Genomic DNA, 25,831 nt, shown 5'->3' on the forward strand with positions numbered 1-25,831 from the left:
GGTGATTATGAATAATGCTGCTGTAAACATTCATGTAGAGATTTTTGTGTGAACAATAAAATTCATTTCTCCAGGAAAAATAGAAGTGAGTTTCTGGGTCATATGACAGGTGTCTGTTTAACTTTATAAAAAGCTGCTCTGCTGTTTTCCAGGGTCACCGAACTGTTGTGCATTCCTGCCAGCAATGTTAAGAGGGTTTCAGTTGCTCCAGATTCCCCCGGCACTTGATATTGTCATTAAAAGTTTTTAAAGCTATTTTACTAGGTTTGTAGTGCTGTTTCACCAATTTTGATTTGTATTTACCTAATGACTAATGATGATTAGCATCTTTTCATGTGCTTATTTACTGTCTATCTTCTTTGGTGAATTGTCTGTTCAAATCTTTTGCCCTTCCCCCCCCTTTTATTGGGTAGTTATGTTTTGTTTGTTTGTTTTGGGAGTTCTTTATTTCAGATACAAGTCCTTTATTGTTTATCCAATTTGTTAGTATTTCCTCCCCATCTGTAGCTTGTCTTCTGCTCTTAACTATGTCTTTCACAGAGCAAATCCAGTTTAACTTTTTTTTTTCTATTCTGGCTTATGCTTTTGGTGTTAAATCTAAGAACGCTTTGCCTAACCCCAGGTTAGGCATGAAGACTTCCTCAGGTTTTATAGTTTTATATTTTACATTTATATGTCTTCCAGTTTGAGTTAATATTTGTGTAAGATGTGAAGTATTAGTTGAAGTTTACTTTTTGGCGTATGCATGTCCAGCTGTTCCCAAACTGTCTGTTGAAAAGACCATCCTTTTTCCTGAATCGCCTTTGTACCTGGGTTAAAAATTATTTGGCCATATTTGTATGAGTTTATTTCTGGACTCTTCTTTCTGTTGGTTCTATATCTATCATTTGCCTGTACTACATTCCTTGATTGCTGTAGCTTTATAGAAAGTCTTAAAATTGGGTAGTGTGCATCCTTCAAATTTTGCTTCTATTTCACGATGATTTTGGCTACAATACTTTTTTTTGGCCTTTCCATATGAATTTTAGAATTAGCTAGTGTGTATGTATAAAATATCCTGCTGGGATTTTTATTGGACTTGCATTCAATCTATAGATCAGTGTGTTGACATCTTACCTATTTTGAGTCTTACAGTCCGTGAACCTGGTACTTACATCGACGTAGTTCTGTTTTGATTTCTTGCATCAGTGTTTTACAGTTTTTAGCATACAGATCCTGCACGTTTTGTTGGATTTACACCTGTGTATTTCATCTTTTGGAACTATGATGAATGATTCTTTTTATGATATTGCTTTCTAATTGTTCATTGTTAATATATAGAAATACAGTTAATTTCCATATTTGACCTGGAAAAAGTCACTTATTTGTTCTAGGATTTTTTTTGTAGATTCTTGGAATTTTCTCTGAAGAAATCATGTCATCTGCCAGTGGGGACAGTTTTAGTTTTCCCTTCATTCTGCATGCCCTTTAAAAAGAAACCTCATTTCACTGGTTAGAACCTCCAGTACTGTGCTGAATAGGAGAGCGAGGCAAGAGAGACTTCCTAGCTTGCTCTCAGTCCCATGGGGAAACCATTCGGTCTTTCACCACTAAGTATATGTTGAGCTGTAGGATTGCTTTTGTTCTCTGTAAGTCTGACCTTACTCTTCATACCTTGCTTTTTCTAGTGTGCTAGTAAAATGTGTTGATGGCATATTAAATTTTTTTTCTCCTGATTTCATTGTTCAGAAATAAGCCCTGTTAACATTGTGGTATATATATATTTCTAACGCAAACATATACCAATAAATATATGTGAGGGGTTACAGTAAATATACTTTCTTTGTACTCTGCCACATTCACGTAATGGTGTGTTGTAAATGTTCATCTATGTTAATTAACATGCATATTCATCACAACTTCAGCAGCTTCATAGTGTCCTATTACTGGTGGATACACCATAATTTATCTCTTCACTCCCCCAGTGTCAGACATTTAATTTGTAACCAGTTTCTTTCTGATAACATTCACAGCATCCTCATGTGTATGTTTTGAGCCTTTTGTTCCTTCTTATTTCCTGGGCATAGTTTCCTCGAAGTGGAGTTGTTGGGTCAAAAGGTATACAGTTCTTGAGGCTGTTGATTCATATTTGGAAAAAAGCTCACCTCGGACCAACTGCCTACGTTTGTGAGATGTCTGCTGATGGGCAGCAGAGGCTGAGTAACCCTAGGACAGTTCCTGCACCTCTGAACAAAGCTTGCTGATCAGGAGAATCCCGTTCACATTTGCACAGCAGTCTGACCAGCCGAGACATTCTGCAGACCCATGCTTATCCGCCCTCATTTCCCAATGGACTCTTTCAAGGCTTTAAGTTTTCAACTTTATCCAGTTCATTTAATTCCCTAAATTTATATGAACCCAGCGAGAGACTTTGGAGTTATAGGACATGGGTTGGAATCCCAGGTGTGTGTGTATGTTGTTTCACTCTGTGGGCCTCAGCTTTCCTATCTGCAAAATGGGCCCAGTTAAAACCAACCTTGTGAGGCGTTGTTGATGATCCACTGAGACCAAGTATGTGGCAGGGAGGAGGAAGGAGGGCATGGACTTGGAGATGCTTAAGTGCAAATCATGGCCGTGCCTTGTATAGCTGCGTGAATTTTTTGATCGACTGCTGAACCTCTCTGAGCATCAGTTCCTTCATCTGTATAATGAGAGTATAATAACTCTTGCAGAGTTGCCATGCAGGTTGAACGAGAGCACGTTGTGTCTGCAACACCTTGAACATTCAGAGCCCCACTCGGAGGCCGATACTCTCGTGTTGTGGGTAGAAAAGCGTATTTCCTGTTACACATGTAGGGAGCTTTTGAATGAGGCCCCGGTCTTACCCGTAGGAGGTCTTGGCACTGAACTGCTTCTCACTTCTTAACTCACACAGAGGGATTTCAAGGAGGTATAAACATCTCAAATGCCCACCTCTGCCACAGTCCATGTGGGCAGTGTTTTTCTAACATAGACGTGGTTCTTTTCCACTGAGATTTCTCTCCCGCTCATAGAGGGTTGTGCCCAAGGTGAAAATGCAGCATTTCACAAACTGTGAGGTTTGAGGAGTTAGTAGGTGGTCAGTGTACATAAATATATTAAAGGCTTGAGGAGCCCTGGGGAGGAGGGGGAGGGAGAGGGAAGTTTCCTAATGTTGATTAGCGCCACTGTTTCCTAAACACATTTAACTCTACTCTCTCGTCCCTGTCTGAGAGCCGTTTGTCATCCCCAGGAATACAGTGTGGGAAGTACACTGTAAGAAAATATCTTCTCCTTATACCCCTATTTTATCTAAAGCAAAGATTCTCTTCCTCAGATCTGTCACTGTGCAGTGCCTTCATGTGTACCGCCTTCATGTGTACCGCCCATGTTACTCATTCCTTAGTATTTGTCTTTCAGTCCACTCACTTTTGAAAGCCTTCACATTTCTTTCCAAAGGATTCTTTATATCACTGCCATTAATGGAAAATCGGTTTTTAAAAAATATACTGGAAGAAATGCTTAAGTGTTAAAATAGAAAAAGTTTTGTGAACCCCTTAAATGATCTCGGGCCTGTACCATGTTTGGGAGATTCTGTTTTAGTTCATTCTCTTGGCGTTTTTTCTCCTTTCATTGAACTGCGAGGAAGTTGGATCCCACTGCCCTTCAGAGTGGAAAGAACTGGATGGTTACTAAAGAGGCGGCGGGGCGGGCGTTTCTGCAGGTTTATCTTCCCTAGTGGGGTTGGACTCCCACGCGGCTGCCTGGGCCACGAAATAAAGACTGGACCCCATCCCCATCCCCCCTCGCCCATGGCTTTCTCATCTTCAGCCACGTAAAGCAGTCGCTGAGGTCATCCCCCATCCACATCCTCCTTTGAGGCAGATGTGGAAATTGCAGCTGAAAGGCTAAATCCCTGGGGAGAGCCCAGCCGTTGACAGATGGACCACCGACTGCTCTCAGAGGGTGAGATGTCCGCCAGCTGCACCTGGAGCACCAGTGACCGCCCTCGGGGTGAAGGTGGAGGAACTGGTTGAACCCTCAGGACCCCTGAGTGGCCCGTTTCATTAGATGGTCTGAGCACTGACAGTTCCTTTTCAACAAAGCACCCCTTCCCCCAGCTTTTCTAGATGGTTTTCCAGATGGAGTGTTAGGATTTGATTAAAAGACTCCGTTGGTTGCAGAAAGAGCCAGGTGTCATGGGTGATCACCTGGGCTGTGTACGCGGAGAGCCGGGGAGGGGGACACCGCGTGAAATGGAGAAGAGAGAGTTGCCCGAAGATCCGGCTCACGGGGCTGCAGCCATCTGTGCCGCCTCCCGCAGAGGTCTCATCCCCCCAGGCTCGCTTACTCACAAGCAGCCAGTGTAGACGGGGTGGAGGTGGGTGGTGCCGCCCCCCAGAGGGGAGCAGGCGGAGGGGGGCCCTGCCCCATAGCAGCCTCGTCGCCCCTCTTAGCATTTTCTTTTAAGTGTACAATTTTAAGAGACTAGGCAATGAAAGTGTTCTTTTCTTTTCAAACATTATTTTGTTATGGACAATTAGAGAACATAGCTGAACAAGAGCAACCAAAAAAATTAAAAGTCAGAGCCCTGTGACTTCACTCAGAGATGAGTCTGGTCAGTCCCACCTGTGTGCGTAGCCGCCTGGGCTCTGTGGCTCTCACTTTACCACACATGTGTGTGCTCACGTACGTGTACACACACACACACACACACACACACAGACACACAGACACACACACACAGACACACACACACACACACACACACGGCATCCAGGCTCTGAAGCCGGACTGCCTGGGCCTGTGGTGGGTGCTGATGCGTCGGGGCCCTGGGCAGGGTTTGGTCCGCTCTGCTCACCGTGCCTCTCGCCTGTTCAGACTGACGGGCACTGTGATGTGACCTGTGCTGGGTTGAAGACCCCTGCTGGGATGAACCTCAGCCACAATCCCGATCTTGTTCACACACTCGGAGGGTTTCTGAGGCCTTTCACAGTTAGGATGCGCTTAACTATTGACCCATCCTGTTGTATCATGAGGTGGCAAATAAAATGGCATTCTTATTTGATCATCAGGAATGGTACATTCTGTATGGTTCTTCTGTCTTCAAATTAAAGTCCTGTTGCTGGTTGCAAATTAGTCGTTCAGAGCCTGGGAATTATTTCCTTGGGCCATTAACATGTTACGTTTTTAAAAAATACCTTTTGGTGGGACAAGAACTCTCTGGTTGACCACAGCTCCCACCCCGTAGACCCTCTTGTCTTATGCCTGGTTTGCGTAACTCATGGTCCTTGTCTGTCTGCCTGCTCTGCTCATCTGAGTCTGTATCCCATCTGCAGATTGGTATGACCATCAGTTAAAATACCAGGTGGATAGAACTACACACACGATGTGACCGTGTCAGAGTCCTGGATTTGCCATCAGACTGTAGTTACAGAAGATGTAATCATTGGGGGAGGCTGGGCCGAGGGTATACAGGACCTCTCAGGAATATCTTTCCAACTTTCTGTATCTATAATTACTTCAAAATAAAAATTAAAACGTAAAAGACCTCATCTTGCCTGGGGTCAGGAGCTAGCTGCCTCTTTGGGGCGGTCAGTGTACCCTCCAGGTGTTTGTGGTTGAGTCAGGAGCAGTTCTACTGACCTGAAAGTTCATTTCCCACAAAAGGCAAACAAGTTCATTGGCGCAGAGTTGGCCGAGATGAATTTTTATGGTTCCTAAAGGTGTCCGTCCGTGGTATATTCTCCACGACATCTCATCATTTTGTTGGAAGTTGGATTTGTATTAAAGTTTTTGGTCTTTATCTGTCAGGTCTGATATTTAGAGAGTCGTAAGATGCTCTTAAAAGATGACTCCCAACCAGAAGAAAAGCAGCCACTTGAATATCTTAGTGCTGGCTACAGAGTTGAAGATGAACTAGGCCGCTGAGGGTGGGCCTGGATGGTGTGAGCAAACGAGCTGAGACCTGGCAGCCGGACACGGACACGACCCACCTGTCAGTCTGCCTGAATGAACCTGCCTCTTCTGCCTCTTGGACAGCGTTCTGCATGAACCGTTGTTAAATTAGGCCGTATAGAAATGCGCATCAGTTGCTTTCTCTCCCTTGTTTTAAGGTAATATGTGCCTGGAATTCACATGTGGGGATTAGGAGTAGGCTGGGAAGAATGACAAGATCCGGCTGAGGGGATCCAAGAAAACCAGCTGTACCAGCATGCCCATCGGGGAGTGTTTTCCCTCCCACAAACCTTCTCAAGACTTGTTAGTTGTTTAGCTTCAGACGTTCACTCTTCGTATCACAGAGAAAGTGCGGCCACGGATAGAAACATCTGTGACAGGCTGTCTAGGAGGAGGGCGATAATTAAGGGACTCCATGTTTTACTTTCTCTCAAGCTTCTGAGATGAATGCACAGATCTCAGGCGACACCTAAGTATACGGTAGTGTCTGCAGTTGGTACTTATGTTCTTTCTGACAAATACAGGGCAGAAAAGCAAAATACAAACAAAGTGCTGCCTCTGTGGGCTGAGGTATAGTCAGATGCATCGAAGACAGACAGAACCTGTGATGGGCAGTCTGCAGTTTTTCCACTGAGCAAATGTGTGGCACATTCGTACCAAGGAATGGCATCTCCATCCATAAATAGATGGAGTCAGAAGCTTACCCTGGTGAATTGTTAAATGAGACAAGCCGTAGCAGAAAAATTTATAATAGGGTCTGGCTTCATAAAGTAAACTCTAAGTGTATCAGGTTTGTAGTGACTATGTGAGCATGGAGGAGGCATGAAAAGTGTGTACCAGGTTTTTAACGTTGGTTACCATGGGGAAGGATGAGTGTGACAGTAAACAAAGGAAAAAAGACTTCAAACAAAAAAATTTAGAGGAGTGTGAAAGGTGTTTCATCTGTGAATAATTATATACAGTGTGTGTGTGTGTGTGTCTGTGTGTGTGTGCATGCCTAGAGAGAGAGCTGATAGGACAGATAGAAAAATGATAGTGGGGTTTATTTCAAGGTGTTGAATTTTTAGTGGATTTTTTACATTTCTTCTTAAATGTGTTCTGATTGTTTGAGTATTTTGCAATGAGCGTTTTATTTTTTATAATCATAAAAGACACCCAGTCTTAAAGCTCTTTTCTTTGTGAGGAAATATTCCAACATGTGTAAGAGCACACAGGCTCCAGACCTTGTTGGGGGAGGAGCAGGAACAGGAGATGTGGAAGAGGCACCTGTCTCTGGGGTAGCCAGTGAGAAACCAGTTCTGAATCCCAAAAGAGACAGAGAAGAGCTCTTCTGGGCCTCGGAGGCAGAGAGACTTGGGCTTGTGTCTGGGCCGTGTGCCTTACGTATGACCTTGGCATTGGCCATGTGACCTTTACCATGCCCCAGTTCCTCTCCTGCAAAATGAGGAGAATTCTACAGGGTTATTGTGCCTGACATATCCTTAGGTACTTAACATTATTCAGTGTTACCATCGAATGAAGAATGGGTGAATGAATACACGTGTGCTTGATTCAGTGAGGTCACATATGTAAAGTCTGAGCTATGTGGGTAAACACTCAACAAATGGTAGTTTTCTCTCTGACCCTCATGTCCTGTTCCTCAGCCGGGGTACCTGGGGAGTGAATTTAGTAGCGTGGGGTCTTGTCATCGCCTGAGTTCCATGTTTCATTCTGCAGTCTTACATGGGGTGCCGCTGGAGTTGGTCAGCCGGTTCTCCTCATTATACCTCACTTTCCTCATCTGTAAAGTGTGTGTTGTGATAATATATATCTTGGAAGGATTAAATGAGATACATAAAGACTTCACGTGATGCCTGGCAAATAGGAAGTTTTCAATACATGTAGTAGTTAATAAAAATACTGAGTGTTCCCCAAGTAAACAGTACCTAGTATGTGCTTCTGTAAATGGAGAGAATACTACAGGGTGCCTGGCACAGAATAGGCACCTAACAGATTGATTCAAATAGCCTGAGGGCAACACATGTCAGCATCCTGAATCTGTGGGCACCGCAACCAATTAATGCTTATTTCCATCACGAATGAACAGTTCTCGAAGGCATTCTGCAAATGTGCCTTTGCTAACATAGTCTTTTCCAGCCATGATCTCTAAAACAGAGAATATATTAATATTTATAAGATGCACATTGTGTATTTTTCTTTACACAGATTCTCCTCCTTCTTTGGGTCTAAGTTGCCAATTTTTAAATATATTTTTCTAACATTCTTGTACCTGCAGAGAAAACGAGGTGCTCAAAGTCCAACTGAAGAAATACGTAGGAGCTGTCCAGATGCTGAAAAGAGAAGGTCAAACAGCTGAAGGTGAGGGGCAGACGGAGCCTGGGTGGGGAGGGGGCTACACCTTTTCATCTTCATCGCCCCTGTGCCTGGCATAGCAGACACTCAGCATGGGATGAGTGCACGTGCAGATGAATTAGAAGAACGGGCCTGGTTAGGGTTCCAGAAAATCAGTTAAATGGAAAACCCTGCTCTGTATTCTTGCTAAATGCATAATATTATAAGACTTACTTGCCAGATTATTAGCAATACTTGTATCAATTTGTGTACTTAGGGAGTCTTATGTCTAGAGTCTTGAAACATTTGCAAGGTAGTGAACCTTCAGCACGATTAAGTCACATCAGGCCAGGGGTGAAAGCAACAGAACGCCAAAGTGGCGGAGAATCAGAGCTATGGAGTTTGGCTGACCAGGCTCCAACCCCAGCTCTGGTTAAATTTCTTAATCTCTGTGTACCTCAGTTTTCTCATCTGTAGAATGGGGTTAGTTGACAGTGCCTACCTCATGAGGCAGTCCATGTAGACATCTTAGCATAATGCCTACATAGAGTGAGTACTGAGTAGATTTTAGCTATTATTATTAATACTCTTAATCAGAAATACAGGTAGATAGAAAAATGATCGTTTGACCAAGATCTCACTAAATAAAGTGGTGCTATATGCTTCCTCCCTGTGCAGTTTTCCTGCACTTTAACTGTCATGACTCTACTAAAATGTTTCTCAGGTCAGCCTGAAGAAGGGATAGTTAATTAACTTTGGCTCAAGGGTCTTGCAACCTTCGACCAACTGACCATTACAAGATTTTCTTAAAAATGAGCTCTCAGAGCGTGGACATTTTAACAGGGGGGTGGATGCGCCACGCTCACAGGTCTTGGGAGTCAAGCAGACCTGGATTTGACTTCAGGTGCGCCCTCCATGACTTGACCTCCTGGAGTTACTTTGCCATCTGGAAGAGGAACCGCCACACCAATGTAAGAGGAAATCACACCAATGTCACGAGGGCTGTTGTGGGGATTTTTCCGAAACAATGACTGCAGAGCTTCTAATATGGCACCCGGTGTATAGCTGGTGCTCAGTCAATGGTAGTTATTTTTCTGTGTCGGAGAGAGAGAGATAAGATTGGAGTCTGGATTTGCCTTGCGTAGCAATATCATAAAGACTTGAATTTTCTTTGGAGCTTTTGTACTTGATCAGGTTCAACATGTTGATTTTTTTTTTTTTTTTTTTTTTTGGATAACATACCTCGCCTCATTCCTGCTTGGTCTGTAACAGTTACCAGTCTGGGGGTTACCATTGCAGAGTTAATCGTGTCTTGCTGTGAGGGCTCATCACCCTTTTCATACAGATACTGCTCGTGTGTCCCGGAACCCATCTCATTACGTGGAGTTATGTCTGCCCTGGCCTTCTGCCTTTTCACTTCTTCTCATCTTTGTTCTCCCAGCACCTGGCTTTTACAGTCATTCATTCCATTCACTATGTTTCGAATGAATAGCATATGTTTAGCCCTTTACCCTTTCCAAGCAAGTTCAAGTATATTCACATTTGATTCAGTAACGCTGTGATGAGTAGGTATTTTCCCTCTATTTAAAAAAATTCATTATTGGAGGCTCAGGAGAGCTTAAGGGGGCTTGTCCATGGATCTGGGGTGGAAATGAACTTGGGTCATTTTCCTCCAAATCCCTCTTCTTTGCCTTATGAAGTTCTTAAACTAGTGTGCAGAGGCCTTTCCTGGGGTGCCTATTAAATATGCTTCTTCTCAGGAGATCTGGGTTGAGGCTGTAGATTCGCACGTCTAGATACGTGACTCTCCTGCAGCTGATCCGTGGACCACGCCATCATCTTTTGAGAAATCTACTCTCTACCCACACAGATCTTTGATTTGATGCAGTAAGAAAATTAAACCAGGGGGTGGGGGGAAGCACCACTGGGCTTGCATTTGGTTTAAAAACCACAATACTATAAAGTACATTTCTGAGTAGGAGCATTTTTGGAGTGAGTCCCCCCAAAACGGGTACACAGAACCTATAGCATACAGAATGGTTTCTCACGGCAGCCAGAGTCCCTTTTCCTAAGACCCAGCCTGAATGCTCTGAGCCAAAGCTAGGTATGAGATAGCCCTTAAATGGAACAGAGCAGAGATAATGAAGCACATTTTGCTATTTCTTTGCTGTCCCTTACCCCTCCGTTTCTTACTGGGTCGTTTAAGACCATCTACCTTATCTGTGAGTCATCCTTAGTGGGAGGTCTTTATGAAAGCCCTCAGATGCAGGCACATACTGACCGATGCCCTGCATTTGCTTGTTTGTTTAAGTCCTGCAGTTTATTCCTTCTTCCACTTAAGTAATATTCGTGAGCACCAGCTGTATGCCAGGCACTAGGAAGCAGCCTCATTAAAAGGCATGCTTTCAAAAATTGCACTCTGGCCTTTCCAGAGCTTTTACCTAATTTTTAAGTGTGTCATCTACTACTCAAAGGAATTGGGACTCATTCCTCAACCCCAGCCAGATGCTGACTCAGTTTGTTGAAGACTATTGAGTATGTGCCCTGGCCAGGTTGGGGTGCCTTGGGGTGCCCTACTGTCAGGCTTTGGTAGCTCGGGGTGTCCTGGCCAGGCTAGGGGGGGCTTGGGGTTTCTGGGGAGTTGGAGGAGCAGGGGCAGGGAGAGGTTGGAGAGGGAGAGTCCTTTCTTCCTGATCCATGATTTCCTTGGCTCCTGATGTCAGGTGGACATAGAGATGTGTACTAGCTTCCCAAATTCTAGGTGGGAATTCAGAATGCATTTTCCACAAAAGAAACCTTTCAGTTTGAGGATATAAAGATTTTTCTGTCTTTTGGACGACAAATGGTTTATGAAACTGAGCTCATCAGTAGGGAAAAGAGTGAAAAGTCATTTAAGCCCCAAATGCCTTCAGGGTTGAATAGATGGCTGAGGGCTATATTGGGATCATTATAGTCATAGTTGTTGTGGGAAGTGCCTTCAGGATTAAGAAAAAAAAATCAACTTAAAATGGACCTTTAGAATAGATTGTTGACAAACTTTAAGAGGTTAGTAGGTAACTTTGTTTCAGTTCTGAGGTTATAATTAATCATGGCTATTCTTTCCCCCCAAATTCTCTATGAAACACCAATGTAGGAATCAGACAAAAAGTGATCAAAATAACATTTTTATTACTGTCAGTTGATTGGAAACTCCAGCTTGACCTGAAGCCAGAATCACACTCCCCAGTACATTGCCTCCCAGGTGTAGACCCAGGGACCCCCACTGTGAGGCATTGTTGGACCTGCAGAATTACACTCACCCAGTGAGGACGAAGAAGGAAGACAGTCCATGGAGGTGTTTCCCTTTTTAATACATCATCTCCATTTGATTGAGGATCTCACCAGTGAGGTAGGAGGTGGGGAGTGAGGCCCAGAGCGTATTATGATGGATGTCTCCCCATGGAAACATGGCCCAAGGTGGGGGCCCTTCACTGAGAGCTGTGATGACCGCAGCTGCTGGTGCCTCCTGAGGGAGAGGCCAGGGCAGTGGGGCTGGGGCAGGAGTGTGGGTCAGTGAGTGGACACCTCCTCCATTACACCTGTCCATCTGGAGAAAGGCTGTGTCAATGGAAGGAAGGCTTATTTCACCCGTAGCTGCGACCGTTCTCCAAGGGGGTCACTTCATCCTAGTCCCTGTACATGTCCCCGTGAGAAAGGTGTCACGGCCAAAACGTTTGGGAAACACTGTGCATTCTGCATTCTTCTTGCACGTCATGGTGGATGTTAGTGAATGAATGACTTCTGTGCCAAAGACACTGAGCACTGCCCGGGGCTGCTGACTTAGAGGCCATGTAACTTTCTGTGCCTCAGTTTCTTCCTCTGTAAAACGGGGATTGTAATAGTGCCTTCCTCATAGGGTTTTGGGGGAAGATGAGATAGATTAGTACATGGAAAGCATTTAGAATAATGTCTGATATGTAGTAGCCACTTAATAAATGTTATAATTATTATTATTACTACTTTTACTATCTCACTTTACCTCTTATGACCCCTTGGAACAATTGTAAAATTAGGATTTATTAAAATAGTATATACTTCATAGGTGGTTGTTGTGAGGATTAGCTGTTAAGAGATGTAATTCAGATAACATGCTGGGATCTAGAAAATGCTGTGGTGGATAGAATGTTGGTCCTCCAAAGATGTCCATGTCCTGATCCCCAGAATCTGTGAATATACCCCCTTACATGGCAAAAGGGACTTTTCAGATGATTAATTTAAGGATCTTGACATGGAGAGATTATCCTGGTTTATCCACATGGCCCCCGTGTAATCACAAGGGCCCTTATAAGAGAAGGGCAGGAGGGTTGGAGACGGAGAAGGAGTGACAACAGGAGCAGAGGTAGGAGAGATGCACTTTGAAGATAAAGGACGGGCCACAAGCCAGGGAATGCGGGCATCCTCCAGGAACTGGAAAAGACAAGGAAACAGGTTCTCCCCTAGAGCCTCTAGAAGGAATGCAGTCCTGCTGACACCTTGAGTCTAGCTTATAGGACCCATTTGAGCCTTCTGACCCCCTGAACTTCAAGATAGTAAATTTGTGTTATTTTAAGCCACTAAGTTTGTGGTAACTTGGTACAGCAGCCATAGGGAGCTCCTATAAATATTCAATTAAGTTGAGGTATTGCCTTAATCATTGATGGACATGGGGATCATCTAATCATCTTATGGAGCTTGTGGTGGGAGGTTGATGTCTTAAAGGTTGGTTTTCTTGGTCAAAGGTCACCTGGTGGACAAACTTGGGACCTCAAGGGAGAGCTGTGGTCTTTGATTTGCAGCCACATCTGGGACAGGAAAGCCCACCACCCCTCTGCCACACCCCTTCGTTCAAGGTGTGTTTGGCCAAGACAGGGAAGTCCTTGTCCCAGGTCACACTCACCCCACCCGGGGGTCACTCGTGTCAGCCCTGGTGGATGATTCCTGTCACCAGCCAGCTCTGGACATTGGAGACGAAGCCTCCAGAGCTGTAGGGTTGTGGCCTTACTGTCCGGTGGACCCTTGGTGTTACTCTTTGGGCGTGGTCATTGTTGCATGCGCAGCTGGGGAGTCTGGGCTCTCTGAGTGTCCCGCGGCAGGGGGTGGGGCTATTCTCATGAATGCTTTGCTGCATGTTGGGCTTCTCCCAGGCTCTCCCAAGGAGCATTTGCCTGTGAGTTGGAGCTTGCTCTCTGTATTAAGGAAAAGGTTCTCCTACCAGGGGCAGCCGAACATGGGATTCCGGAAGTGCATGAGTCTGCCCTCGTCACACGGCTCGGGTTGCCTCTCCCGTCTGCCTGTGCACGGTGGACATCTGCGGCCTCGTGGTGTCAGGTCCCACGTGCTCCAGTTTTCATCAGACCAGCGTCCTCGCTCAGGGTCAGCCCAGTGAGGTAGGTGAGGCTCTACCCTCCGTTCTGCACTTGACCTCAGCTGACTGGCTCCAGCTGGGTCTCAGGACTCTACTAGGCTGTCAAGAGTTCTTTCTTTCCTGTTGGGCCTGGAAGGCTGGGGCCACTGTGGTTACCTTGTCTCCAGGTGGAGCCTGGGCGTGAGGCCGTCACACGGAGAGAGAAGCTGGGCCTAGAGGCAGAGAGGAATCAGGGGCCGATCGTGTCCTTCGAGCCCCTGAATCCGGCAGTGCCTGATGTGACTGTTCAGCCCTGAACGTACTGTTAACAAGAGCAGTAATTCACCAACGTCCCCTGCCCCTGTTTTCGAGCTTGAGTTGGGTTTCCATAGCTTGTATGCTCCACGGCAAAAAATTAGCTCTTTACTGGGTGCAGAGTCCATTCCGTCTTCATGAAGCACTGTTATTTCTCTGGAGTCTTTCCCAGTCCACAGTGTCTGTCTCCGTGGTGTGAGGCCCTTCCTCCCGGCTGCCCTCCGTCTCACTAGGTCCACTCCACTGGCATCACCTGTCCTGGCCACCGCAGTCCTGTTCCATGGTGATGGATTTTAACACTGCAAGTGCTTGTCGGCATTGCCATTTAATTCATCTGCCGTAGGCTCAGGGGCAGAGGGAGAAAAAATGGCCTGTTGCTGGTGGCAGTCAGAGTAATCGGCAGCGAGGGTAGGAGATCCAGTGGGAGGAACTTGACAGATGAGGGAGGCTTGGGAACAATTTCAAAAGTTTACTCTAAGAAACAAAAGAAATAAAACAAAAAAAGGAAGTCATCAGCCTCTCTCCCGTGTCATGTCTCTGCCTGCGTGTGGCATGCCCACTGATGCCCGCTCCACTGCTGCATGTGCTTCATGCCCTCCCCGGGGTCTCAGTTTCCGTGGGCTCCCAGAAAGTGGGGTGGGACAGTTGAGAAGCCTAATTCTGTGAAGATGGACGGTCATGGGCGAGAGGATTCCTGGAGCTGGCATGTTTCAAGGGTGCGTGCGGTGCTGTGTACCCTTTTATCCTTCAGCCTCAGTCACTGCAGCTTGGGTGGCCGCATGTTCTTGCCCCCTGTGTGCACAGAGGTGGAGATGTCTTTGTTTGAGGCAGGCTGCTTTGGTTGCAAGGAAAGCAAGGTCATGAGTCTTGTGTGTATGTGTCTGTGTCTGGTTCTAGTGGGATAAGCGTGGGACCTCGTGGAAACACTGATAAGATCTCATCACTCTGCTGTTTAAAACTCAGTCCAGACTTTCTGACCATGGCTTGCGGTACTTGGTGTGATCTGGCTCTTCCCTACTTTCCAGCCCCACCTCCCTCACCCTCTTGTTCCCTCTCTCGGCCCCGGCCACACTGGGCTTGACTAAGTAATACATCAGGGCCTTTGCACTTGCTGTCCTTCTGCTGGAAAGCTTCTCCCTCAATCTCTGAATGGCTGATTCTGCCTTGTCAGGCAGTTTCTGTTCAGATGTCACCTCCTCTGACCTCCCTGCCTCTCCTTCCTTCTTTGTTCCATTACTTCCTTTATCTTCATCACAGCGCCTTTACCAGTACCTCACAGTATCTGGTGGTTTATTGCCTTCCTTGTTCGCTGTCTGTGTTCCACCCTGCAGTGTACAGTCCACAGGAGCAGGGGCCTTGCCTGTTGTTCTTCCCTGCTGTGTTCACGGTGCCTGGCACAGTGCTTGAACCAAGGGATGTGCGCCATAAAGATTTATAACACGAATGAACAGAAATCCAAGAGGAGCTATTGTAGGACCTGGCCTCCTGGCATTTAGGTGATTGAAAACCCACGGCAGCCAGGGAGAGCTCAGCAGTGGGCGAGGTCACGGGTCTTCATTCTAGGGCTACAGATAACGTGCTGTACCCTGTGTAACTGCTTCCTTCAGTTGTGCCTCCAACCAGATTCTTCTGATCACATATAGTTTTGGCTCCTTGTGACTACAGTTAGCACATGACTTTGACTCTTCCAGGGCTTCATCATTCAGAGCTCTTTTGATTCCAAGAGTCATAAAGTCCAATTCAGTCTGCTTTAAATGAAAACAATGGAAGTCCAGGAGTGCCTGTCTTCAGGAATGGCTTGATCCAGGGGCTCAAACAGTATCATTAGGAGGTTTTTTTGTTTTTGATTTTTTTCATTTCTCAACTCTGTCTCCCTTCCCCCTCGCCCCCAAATATTGGCAGTGTGGTGCTGCTGGTGAATGTTTAACAGCTAGCTCTCTAAGGGAAGAAGGCTCTGATTTAAAGTGCTTGCTGATGTCCATGGTGGTGGTGCTCCATTGTGGCTGATTGCAAGCTGTCAACACGATGTCACTGAATGCAGAGTTGGGAAGAGGTACATGCACCGGGCTCCTGTGAGCTGGTGTGCCCCAGCTTTACACCCGCCCCCCTTCATGTGTTGGGTCCATTTTCAGGCAGGTGTTCCTATGCTGGCAGAAAGCTGCCAGCAGCTCTTGGTTTAATCTTCCCAGCAACCCAACTGAAGAGAGAGCTCTTCCCCACTAGTTTCCTTATAAACCACTCTCCCATCTTCCCCCACGAGGAGCAGTGCTTCTCAATCTTGGCTCCATATTCAGTCACCTGGGGAGTTTAAAAAAATCCCAGTGCTTGGCCACTTGGAACCACTGCCTTCAAATTGATGAAGTGATGTGTGCTAATGTGCTTCAAATGTGTCAGTTACTCCTTGATTCTTGGCCTGTGGTAGATATCTTGAATCTCACTGACACAGGAAATTAATCGTTACAGTCATCCACCTCTAAAGTGGCTGAGCCAAAATTCCTGCCCAGATGTAAGCCAAGTCCATGCTTCCCCCAGCGCCCTAAGTTGATTCTCCCGGAAATGTTCTAGGTGATAAGATACGCTGCATCACTCTGGGCCTCAGAGGTGGTGTGTGACAGGTGGCCGAGAGGTGCTCATCTGCAGGGGCAGCCTCTGCCTGGGACGCCTGGCTTGATTGGTTAGACTCTACCCCTTCACTTTATCCTGAGAAAAACCCACTCTATGCCCCTGTCTTCAGTGGGTGACCAAAACCCGGTCATGGACCACATGGGGAGCCGGGTCAGAGCATGAGGTGCTTGGAACTGGACATCAGCTGGGGACAAACAGAAGCGCTGGCTCACTGCTTCTCAGTAGCAGTGGTGTGTGTGGACCAGGCGTGCTGTAGACATTTTCTTCTTCCTCAGTGAAGGCTCCTCCTTCCACGGTAAAGAGAAGCCTTTGCCTTGAGAAGGAGCACGGAGAAGGCGATAGCAGGGCTTGGAGGCAAAAGGCAGGCACACATTTTCCCGTTGGGGGGAATCTGGGTTGAACCTCAGCCCTATCATCTACCAGCTCCGAAGTCTTGGAATGAGTTTTAATCTTAGAGCTTCAGTGTTTTTATTTGAACAGAGAGATAATAGTGTTGACTTACTAGCATTATTTGAAGTATAAAAGAGATGACATATGTGAAGTACCAGGCAATTGTTGACATTATGTTGGATTGGAGATGCATTTTGAAGGGCGTCCAGGCTGTGGAAGGTCAGGGACCGTTAGCAGAACACCTGTACATTAATTTCTGAAAGTGGGTGAATAATTATGGTGATAATTGTAGAGTAAACCTCTTTGAAAGCTTTGTAGTCCATTAGGCTGGTAGAACAATATTTGTGTGATTAGCCAGTTTCCTGACCTTTAAATAAAAATCCGAACAGGTAGCCCCAGTACCTGGCCCTTGCTAAGCACTCGGTACTGCCAGCACCAGGAAGATGCTCCAGGGACAGTGGCCAAAGCTTTGATATTTTAAAATCAGGACTTGCTGGAGAAGTCCAGGAAGTAATGTACCCATCACCCAATGTACTCACCACCCAGGTATAACAGATAGATTTCCATATTGATTGCAGATTAATGAAAAGACTTAAAAGTTGCAAGTACAGTTGAGGGTGTCCTTACTGACTGCATGCACAGATGTTTCCAGATTAATTCTGATGGCCCAGCTTGGGTGGCAGGCCTCACTTAAACGAATTCTGGGGACTTGGGTGGCATGGGCGGGAGGGAGTTAGAACTCTGATAGGCCTAGCCATGGTCACATGCCCTTTCCTGGAAGGGAGGGCGTAAGGTGGGAGCAGCCCCATCCAAACATTCTGAATTGAGAATGCAGAGGGGCAGGCCCCCAGAAATAAGAGATGAATTCTGACAAGAGAGGATTTTGGGAGCAAAAACAGATGATCTTGCATCTGGAGTGATGTGGGAAATGGGGGTAATGCCAAAATTTTTATGTAGGAGGGGTTTGGTGGTTTTGTTGGAAAGGGGGTTTGGAGGCATTGTTTTGCTCTGTTTTTATTGAATTTGTATGTTTCCTTGGGATAGTGTATCAGGTAGAACTAGATTTGGCTGCATAAGAAAAAGAAACCTAGACAACACTGACTTCCATGAAGTTTTTCTCTTATCCCACACAAGTCTAGAAGTAAGTAGTCTAGTCCAAGGCTAGTGTGATGATTCCATAGCGGTTGGGAACTCAGGCTGCTGTTTTCTTTTTGCTCTACCATCCTCAGTACATGGCTTTTTATCTTCATGATTGCCTCATGGTATCTATCAATGTATTGTAGCTAGTGCTCCAGCCATCACATCTGTATCTCAGGCAGATAGATGCAGAAGTGGGAAGGGAAGAGAGTGCATTTCACAGCTGAATTCTATAAGGATTTAAAACTTTAAGGATCATAAGCTTTCTTTAAGCAGCTTTCGCCCCAAATGACTTCTGCTTAATGCTGTTGGGCCTCCCCTAATTGTGGGGAAAGCTGGGAAACATGGTTGCTTAACTGGCACATAGGGAAGGAGGGACAGTGGATATCGGGTAGGCAGCCCACAGTCCTTGCCCAGGTGGCATTGAGGAAGGTGAGGCTGATGACAATTCTGCCGGGGTGGGTGGAGGAGGATGTTTCTGAAGTCCCCCCACGCCACCCCTTAGTGCCATCACTACTGGGAAAAGCTTCCTCAACGATACAGGGTCATAGCTGCAAGAGGATCCATTCCCTGCTTCTAGAAGTGGCCCATGTCTCTCTGGAGACCTCCATACGAGATAATGTTTTATTTGCTCCACCTGATTTTATCCCCTGCAGGATGCTTTCCTCTCCTAAATCATTGCAAAAACAATTGCCTGAAAACACCAAGTATCGATTCATGATTTTTGCTCATTTCCTTTTTATTGTTCAGTAGGAAACACTGGCCCAGAAACAGAACAGGAGTACTTGGAGTGCTTCAGCTCCCTCCTTAGAGGACTAGGCCAGACATAACACTTATCGTTGTCATTGTGACTTTTTAGGGCTGTCTCGGCGTTGTGATTCTCATCCTGCAGTTTTTCAATCAGTGTCTCCTTTGGTGTTCAGCTCCTCCCCTTCCTGGAAGCTGACAGGTGGCTTGTTTTGTTAAATGCCACTTTGGTTCTGAAAACTGCTCTGTTTTAAGTTTCTAATTACAGTTTTCATCAGGCAACTGGTCATTTTGCTTTGCTTGAGTGGGTAATGATGCTTCTACCTCGGCGGAGAGTGACTTGTCTAAATGTTTTCTTTTTTCTTGGACTGAATAGAAAAATAGACATCCTAGAAAGAGATAAAGCCCACCTCTTGGTCTGGGGTTATTTCACTGGTTTATGGCCTCAATTTCATTCTTTGCGTTTCAGGAGAAATACACTCCTTCCTCACCCCTCTCTGCGGAATGCCTTCTCACCCTGGTACCTTCTGTTCATTCAATATAGAATATTCCTTCTTCCTTCCCAGTATACCTCCTAGTCACAGATATCATTGCTCCAGGAAGCCTAAATGATGTCCTCACCATCATTTCCCCTAGTTGGTCACTTCCAGATCTGTAGTACTGCTGCCTAATTTGTGCTTTAAAATTTTAATTTCTTCCTTTCTTTAGTGACATATTCCATAAACATTTACCAGGATATAAGCTCTGTGACAGTGGGGACTGACTTGGTTTTGATACTGTTGTGCACTCAGCTTCTGAAACAGATTCCGTACCCCTGGTAAGTGATCAGTAGATGTTTGATGAGTGATGGACTAACTGACTTACTGAGTTTAAATACTAATAATAACTCGTGTGGGTTAAGCACCATATGCCAGGTCCTGTGCTAACTGCTTAAGAGGCCACATTCCTGTGAGGTGGGTACTCTATATCATCCTCACTTTGCAGGTGGGGAAACTGAGGTCAAGAAAGGTCAGAGAGAGAGTATAGGGGAGTCAAACTGTCTACATTAAAGTCCTTCCCATGTACTGTGTTAGATTGTTGTTATTACCACCGTCATGGTCAAGTGCTCTGCCCAAGGCATATAGCTGGTGGGTGGGGGGCCGGATCATTGAGGCCCCGAAACAGAAGTGAATGACACACAGTGTCTGCCCCTCTGGAGGTCACAGATGGGCGTGAGTGGGTGGGTCCAGTAACCTGGGCTCCAGGAGAGGGGGGTGCCTGGTCTTTCCAGTCCCAGTTTTCTCCCAGGCAGCCAAGCTGGTGGGCAGAGCAGGCGAGGATGTGGATGCTGAGCCATGTGATGTGCTGCTTGGATGCCCTTGACCTGAGTTCCTGGGAGGCATTCTGGGTCCGTGCTGTGCTCCCCATTACCTTTCCATTTCTGACTTAGAGTCTGTTTCTGAGGCCCAGTCCCTCCAAAACAAAACAAAACAAAACAAAACAAAAAAACAAACAAAAAAAAAACCCTCCTCTACCAGGTGGAGCCAATTAGGCCAAGCTCGGCTCTACCTTTAATTACTTTTGCCCTCATTTGCATCTGGTTTGTCTCATTATAATGCCATTAGCAGGGTGGCAACCAGGAATGGTGCGCACACAGTTTTGAGGCCTTGCTTCTGTGGTCTTGGCTTCCTTCTGAGTAAAATGAAGGATATGGAATAGACACAAGCACACATATACCCCTGGGCCAGAAGCAGTCTGCTGAACTCACCAGGCTTGCCTGAAAATTGTCTTTAGCAACTTGATTGTGGAATAACAATGTGTGTTTTCTTTCCTTGTTAAAAAATGAAGCCATATTCATTATAGAGAACTTAAAAAGAGAGACAAGCAAAAAAGGAGAAAATGAAAATCACACATCTTCAAGCGTTGTTAATATTTTGGAGTATATCCTTCCAGATGGGTATAGCGCTATGCACTGTGAACGCTCTTGGGATAAACACATCTTGCCTGACAAGTCTGGGCATCCCTTACCCCCCTAATTGACACAGGGACTTCATGGGCTAAGAAGAAAACTGATGGCATTAAAAAAAAACACACCAATAACAAATAATTGGTAGGGATTTTAACAGTAAAATCAGGCAGTGATATAAAATGACTGTAAATTATGCCAAGATCCTGTCAGTAACCAGTCACATGTGTGCCAAGATGACAGGAAGTGGGGTTTGATGGGCATGCAAGCTGGTTACTGCTGTCTTGCCTCCTTCCTTACCTCTTTTCCAGAGGAAAGCAGGACAACATTCATGAAGGCTGCCCATCCTGCGTTAGAGCATGAAGGTGTCGTCCATGGGTTTGTCCCAGAAGGTTCTAGCTCTGCCCCTTGCCAGCAGTGTTACCTTGGGCAGATAACCTGGCCTTTTTTGTGTGTTTTATCTTTTTCCTTTCTGTATGTTTATTTTTTGGATAGTTTCTGTTGCTAAGCCTTGAAGTACACTAATCTTTCTTCTGCATTTAGCTCATGACACTTCACGGTGGCCGTACCTGGTTGCAAGGGATGCTGGGAAACATAGTCTCTTCATTTTGTGCCCAGATGTCCAAGTGCCCAGCAAAAATTGGTGTTTTTCTTACGACAGAAGAAACACTGGCTATTAGGGGATACTTGCCATTTTTGCCACACATGTGAATTAATTGCTACTCTGCCTTTGATGAGCAGGTGGGCGCAAAGTGCTAGCTTTCTGGGCAATGGCAGTAATGGGGTCAGTTTCAGTGGCGAAATGGCGAGAGGTAAAATGTGAAAGATGGTCTCCGCTCAGCACTTGGAAACTCTCCCCCTGTTTGGGTGAAACAGGGGTCATCCTCCTCTTCATGTTTCAGAAGTAAGGTAGCCAGTTGCTTTGTGTCGCATGCCTATTTCCCCTGTGAATCGAGGGTGCCCTCATGGCATGAAGGATTAGATTTACCATGATCGTACTGATCAGCTAGGTCAGCGCCAAGAGAATTTGATGAAACTAGAATTGAGACCCAGGTCCAAATCTTGGCTTAATGCTCTTCATGTTATTTCCAGATGGCATAAACTCACCTGCGCCATCTGTGAGGCACGGGTAGTAACTACCTGGCTCAGTTAACAGTGGATCCCAGGTTCAGGAGATCGAGTTTTAAACTGCTCTTTCTACATCGTTTAGTCTCCCATAGGGAGAGGAAAATCAACTTTACAGTATTTTCTTGGTTTCCCGTGACTTATCATACTTTCTACCTTCCTTGGATAATTTCTATCTGGAGAGTACGACAGTTGGCATTCAATTAAATATGAATTATAGAAGGTCTCTTCTGTTACTTGCAACGATAAAAAATATTGGTTTAATATATTAGAATTGATGTCAGTGAAAGCAATCACTTCATAGCTTGTTTTTCATACATTGTTTTTTTATAATTGAGTATTTTATTGGAATTTAAAAAATGAGTTCTATGTATTTTTTTTAATAACAATCCCAATAATACAGAGACGTATAAAGGAGTTAATCTCCCTTAATGCTCCCCACGTTAGAAAACCAGGGTAAATTGATATATGTGAACTTAGGCAAATCTGTATTCTGCAAACGTAAGTATACCTGTTCTACCTATTCCATTTTTTTCCCCTCAGAAATGGGATTACAGTCTCTATCAGGGGTTGGCAAACCATGGCCCATGGGCATGCCATTGGTTTTTGTAAATAAAGTTTTATTGGAACACAGCCACATCCATTTGTTATGTATTGTCTGTGTGCTTTATCTATACAATGGAGGAGTTGAGTGGTTCCAACAGAGACACATGGCCTGAAAAACTGAAAACCACCTAGCCCTTTAAAGAAAGTTTGCTGACCCCCGATCTGACCTACTTTGGCTTTCTCAGGTAACAGCATATCACTGAACAGTCATGAATCTTCCTCCAGATCAATAGATACAGATCTAAGTCATTCTTTTTAATATCTGCATATCAGAGTTGATCATGTGACTGTCCTGTGATTGTTAAAATCATTCCCTCATAGATGGTATTTAGTTTGATTCCAGGTTTTTGCCATCACAGTGTTTCATAAACCCCTATATACATGTATTCTTATATCCTGGGCCGCTTCATTTACGTGGGAAAGATTTACAGAAGTATGGTCGCTGAGGGAAAGCGTGGGTTCTGTGCCCATCAGTTGCCTTTTAGTTTGAAACCAACATGTCATGTCATCAAATGTTCTCCCTGATCTGACACCATTTTTTGGGGATCTGACATCTTTTTTTGGGATCTGACATTTTTTAAAAAAGTGATTTTCAATCCCTTTTGACTCTGGCTCACAGTAAGAAATAGGCTTTTGAAGCACACACTTTCAAGTATGTATGTAATTGAGACACAACCTTCCTGGAATAATACTTAACCTTTACTACGGGCAAAACATTCTCATGTTTTGTATCCTGTTCTACTCCATGTTAACAAACATCAGTTGTGACTCACTGAATTATTTTCACCACCCTACAAAAGGGACACAACCTGTGGTTTGAGAAACACCATTTTCTAGAAAGGGATAATATTCTGGAATCTTGTAATCTAGTTAAGTTTGATATTTTATCTGTTGGTCAAGGCCATTCCTCCTCCTTCCCTTCCTTATTTAAGGTAAAAACATTATTCTTCTTAATGAAAATTCATATATATTTTAATGCATAATGTCTTTATAGTGCAAGGTGGGATACAGACCAGTTTCCTTTGGAAATGGGAGTTGTGCTTTGGTTTTCGTGTGTTTCCCGGGAGAGACTGAATACTGGGGCTTTGCCACCATGCAGTGTGGACATACCTGTTAGCCAAGCCACCTCACAGGTGATTTGTCCTCTCTTGGGTCTAGCCCGGTTGCTCATACGTTGATCCTGACCACTCCCTGACCCCAGTGTTCACACACATCACCACCCCCCGCTCAGCCTCAACTCCCACTCTGTCCTCTGCTGAGTGCTCTGCAGACTTTGGCCTTGACCAGCCATGAAAACTGTGATTCTGCTATTCCCTCTGGGTCTGTTGAGGCCTGTAGCCTTATTTTAGTAATAGAACTTTTTTCCCCTTTGGCAAACAATGAAGCCAACTGAAGCCAACAAGAAAGGGTATTATCTCACAGAACTTCTTCGGGTGCAGGTCTGGCTGGATCCAGGTGCACAGGCAGTTTACCAGGAAGATTTATCTCTCTTCCCCTTTGTCCTGCTTCAGGTTCTGGTAGGTTTGTTTTATTTTCAGACAGCTTATCTTTCCTGGAGAGAGGAAGAGGTAAGATAGAAGCTGGAGAGACAGGGAAGGGTCAGAGCAAGGATCACTCCATGTGACCTGCAGAGAGGCTTGGGTTTTATCCTCAGGCTGGGGAACCTGGTGAAAAATTTAAAGTGGGAAGTGACATGAGTCAATTTGCATGTTTCCTCCCCTCACACGAAGATCTGCCCCATGTGTCGTATTGTTCTGTGTACGTCAGAAGCTGGATTCTGCCTTTAGAGGGATGGTTACTTTCAGATGCCTAAAATATTTTTTTCCTTTTTTTTTCTTTTTTTGAAATTTCTGACATTGTTTGAATTTAATGATTCATATTACGAATTATTCATGAAAATGATCTTTTAAGCTTCTTATAATAGCTGAAATTATCCTTCATTAGATACTGACAGTTCCTGTGATGGGTGTAATTATAAAAAAAATATTCTTAGGCTAGTTATATTCTGCAGTGTTAAAATTGCGCAAATGAGCAAGGGATAAGAATAGAAGCTGAGTAGGATGGTCAGATTTTATGGGAGGGGGGAGGTGGCAGCATTGCAGATTTTCTCAAAATGAATAAATATGTGCTGTACACATTAAATACGTTTTTATTACAGTCTGCCTTGATGTTCACCCTTTCCTCATTGGCAGGGGAGCGCATTAATTTTAGCGCCCTGAATTGTTTGTAGCTCTTGCCCATGTATGAATCGCATAAAGGAGAAATTTTTTTTTTTCTTTCCTCCTTCGTTCCACTCAGCATTTTCTGCAAGGCAGGCTGTAGTAATCTCTGGTAGCTCTGCAGAATGGCAGGCTTGTTGCTAATACAGAGAAAGCCGAGCAGGGAGTGGGGAGGCTCGGGGGTGGGGGCAGTGAGCCGGGTCCAGTGAGCCGGGGTGGGTCTCTGGGTAATTAGCCTGAGAAATCAGGACTGCATCTTGTTCATGTCCCAAGGATGGCCAAGTGGGATGTTCATGGCTAATAGGGGCCAACCTACTTCTTGGGATTAACCTTGGCAACTTTGTGGGGAAGCACTGGGACGAGAAGAATTGAGGAGCCTTACAAACCACAATGGCCGGGACCCCACGTGACCTGCCCCTGCCTGCCTCTCCAGGGTCTTAATCCCCTTTCTGTCTCTTCCTCACGTGGTCCCATCCCTTCTTGGGGGCTCTACAGAACCCCCAAGAGAGCAGTTGGTGAGTAGAGCACCATCACTGGCTCTACAATCTAAGATCAACTCACAAGTAAAGCAGGTGGAGTGAATTCTCCCATCTCCCTGTCTTTGAACTGGACCAGTTAGCGAAATGTAAGGTAGGGGGTGATTTAAAAAAGGAAGAAAAAGGCTAACATTTAAGTAGTGTTTTGCATTTGAAGAACTGTCCATGTGCTCATTTAATCCTCACATCAATCCGATATGCTAGATGCTTTATGATCTTCAGTCTGCAAGTGAGGAAGCATAAACAGAGAGCTTAAGTCACTCGCTCAAGATCACACAGCAAATTAGGAAGGTGAAACAGTGGTGGTAAATTTCCAGTGATTGGTGACAGCACGGGGTGGGGGCCTGATCTGCCCACCCAAGAGGTTTTCAAACAAGCTTGCGTTTATTCACGCAGACATGTCTTCCAGAGCTCTCCTTTCACTTTTACCTCTTGGGACCTCTACCCATTTCCCGCCAGGTTCTGGATGCCCACCGTGTTGCCGGCTTCTGTGCCCAATTTGGCGTGTACCGCCACCCCTCGTGTAGCATTACATGTC

The 25,831-nt window shown here is 45.2% G+C and overlaps 1 protein-coding gene across 4 annotated transcripts in view; it reads left to right on the plus strand.

The window, feature by feature from the left end:
* Positions 1-25,831, plus strand: part of SNX29 (sorting nexin 29) — a 569,335-nt gene that overhangs the window by 205,231 nt on the left and 338,273 nt on the right. For all 4 annotated transcript variants that reach the window (XM_036826193.1, XM_036826192.1, XM_036826194.1 and 1 more), the window contains one exon: positions 8,231-8,313. In XM_036826193.1, coding sequence (XP_036682088.1) covers positions 8,231-8,313 — 83 coding nt within the window. The remainder of the gene's footprint in view (positions 1-8,230; positions 8,314-25,831) is intronic.

The sequence above is a fragment of the Balaenoptera musculus genome, chromosome 15, assembly GCF_009873245.2.
Source record: "Balaenoptera musculus isolate JJ_BM4_2016_0621 chromosome 15, mBalMus1.pri.v3, whole genome shotgun sequence".
Taxonomy (NCBI): Eukaryota; Metazoa; Chordata; class Mammalia; order Artiodactyla; family Balaenopteridae; genus Balaenoptera; species Balaenoptera musculus.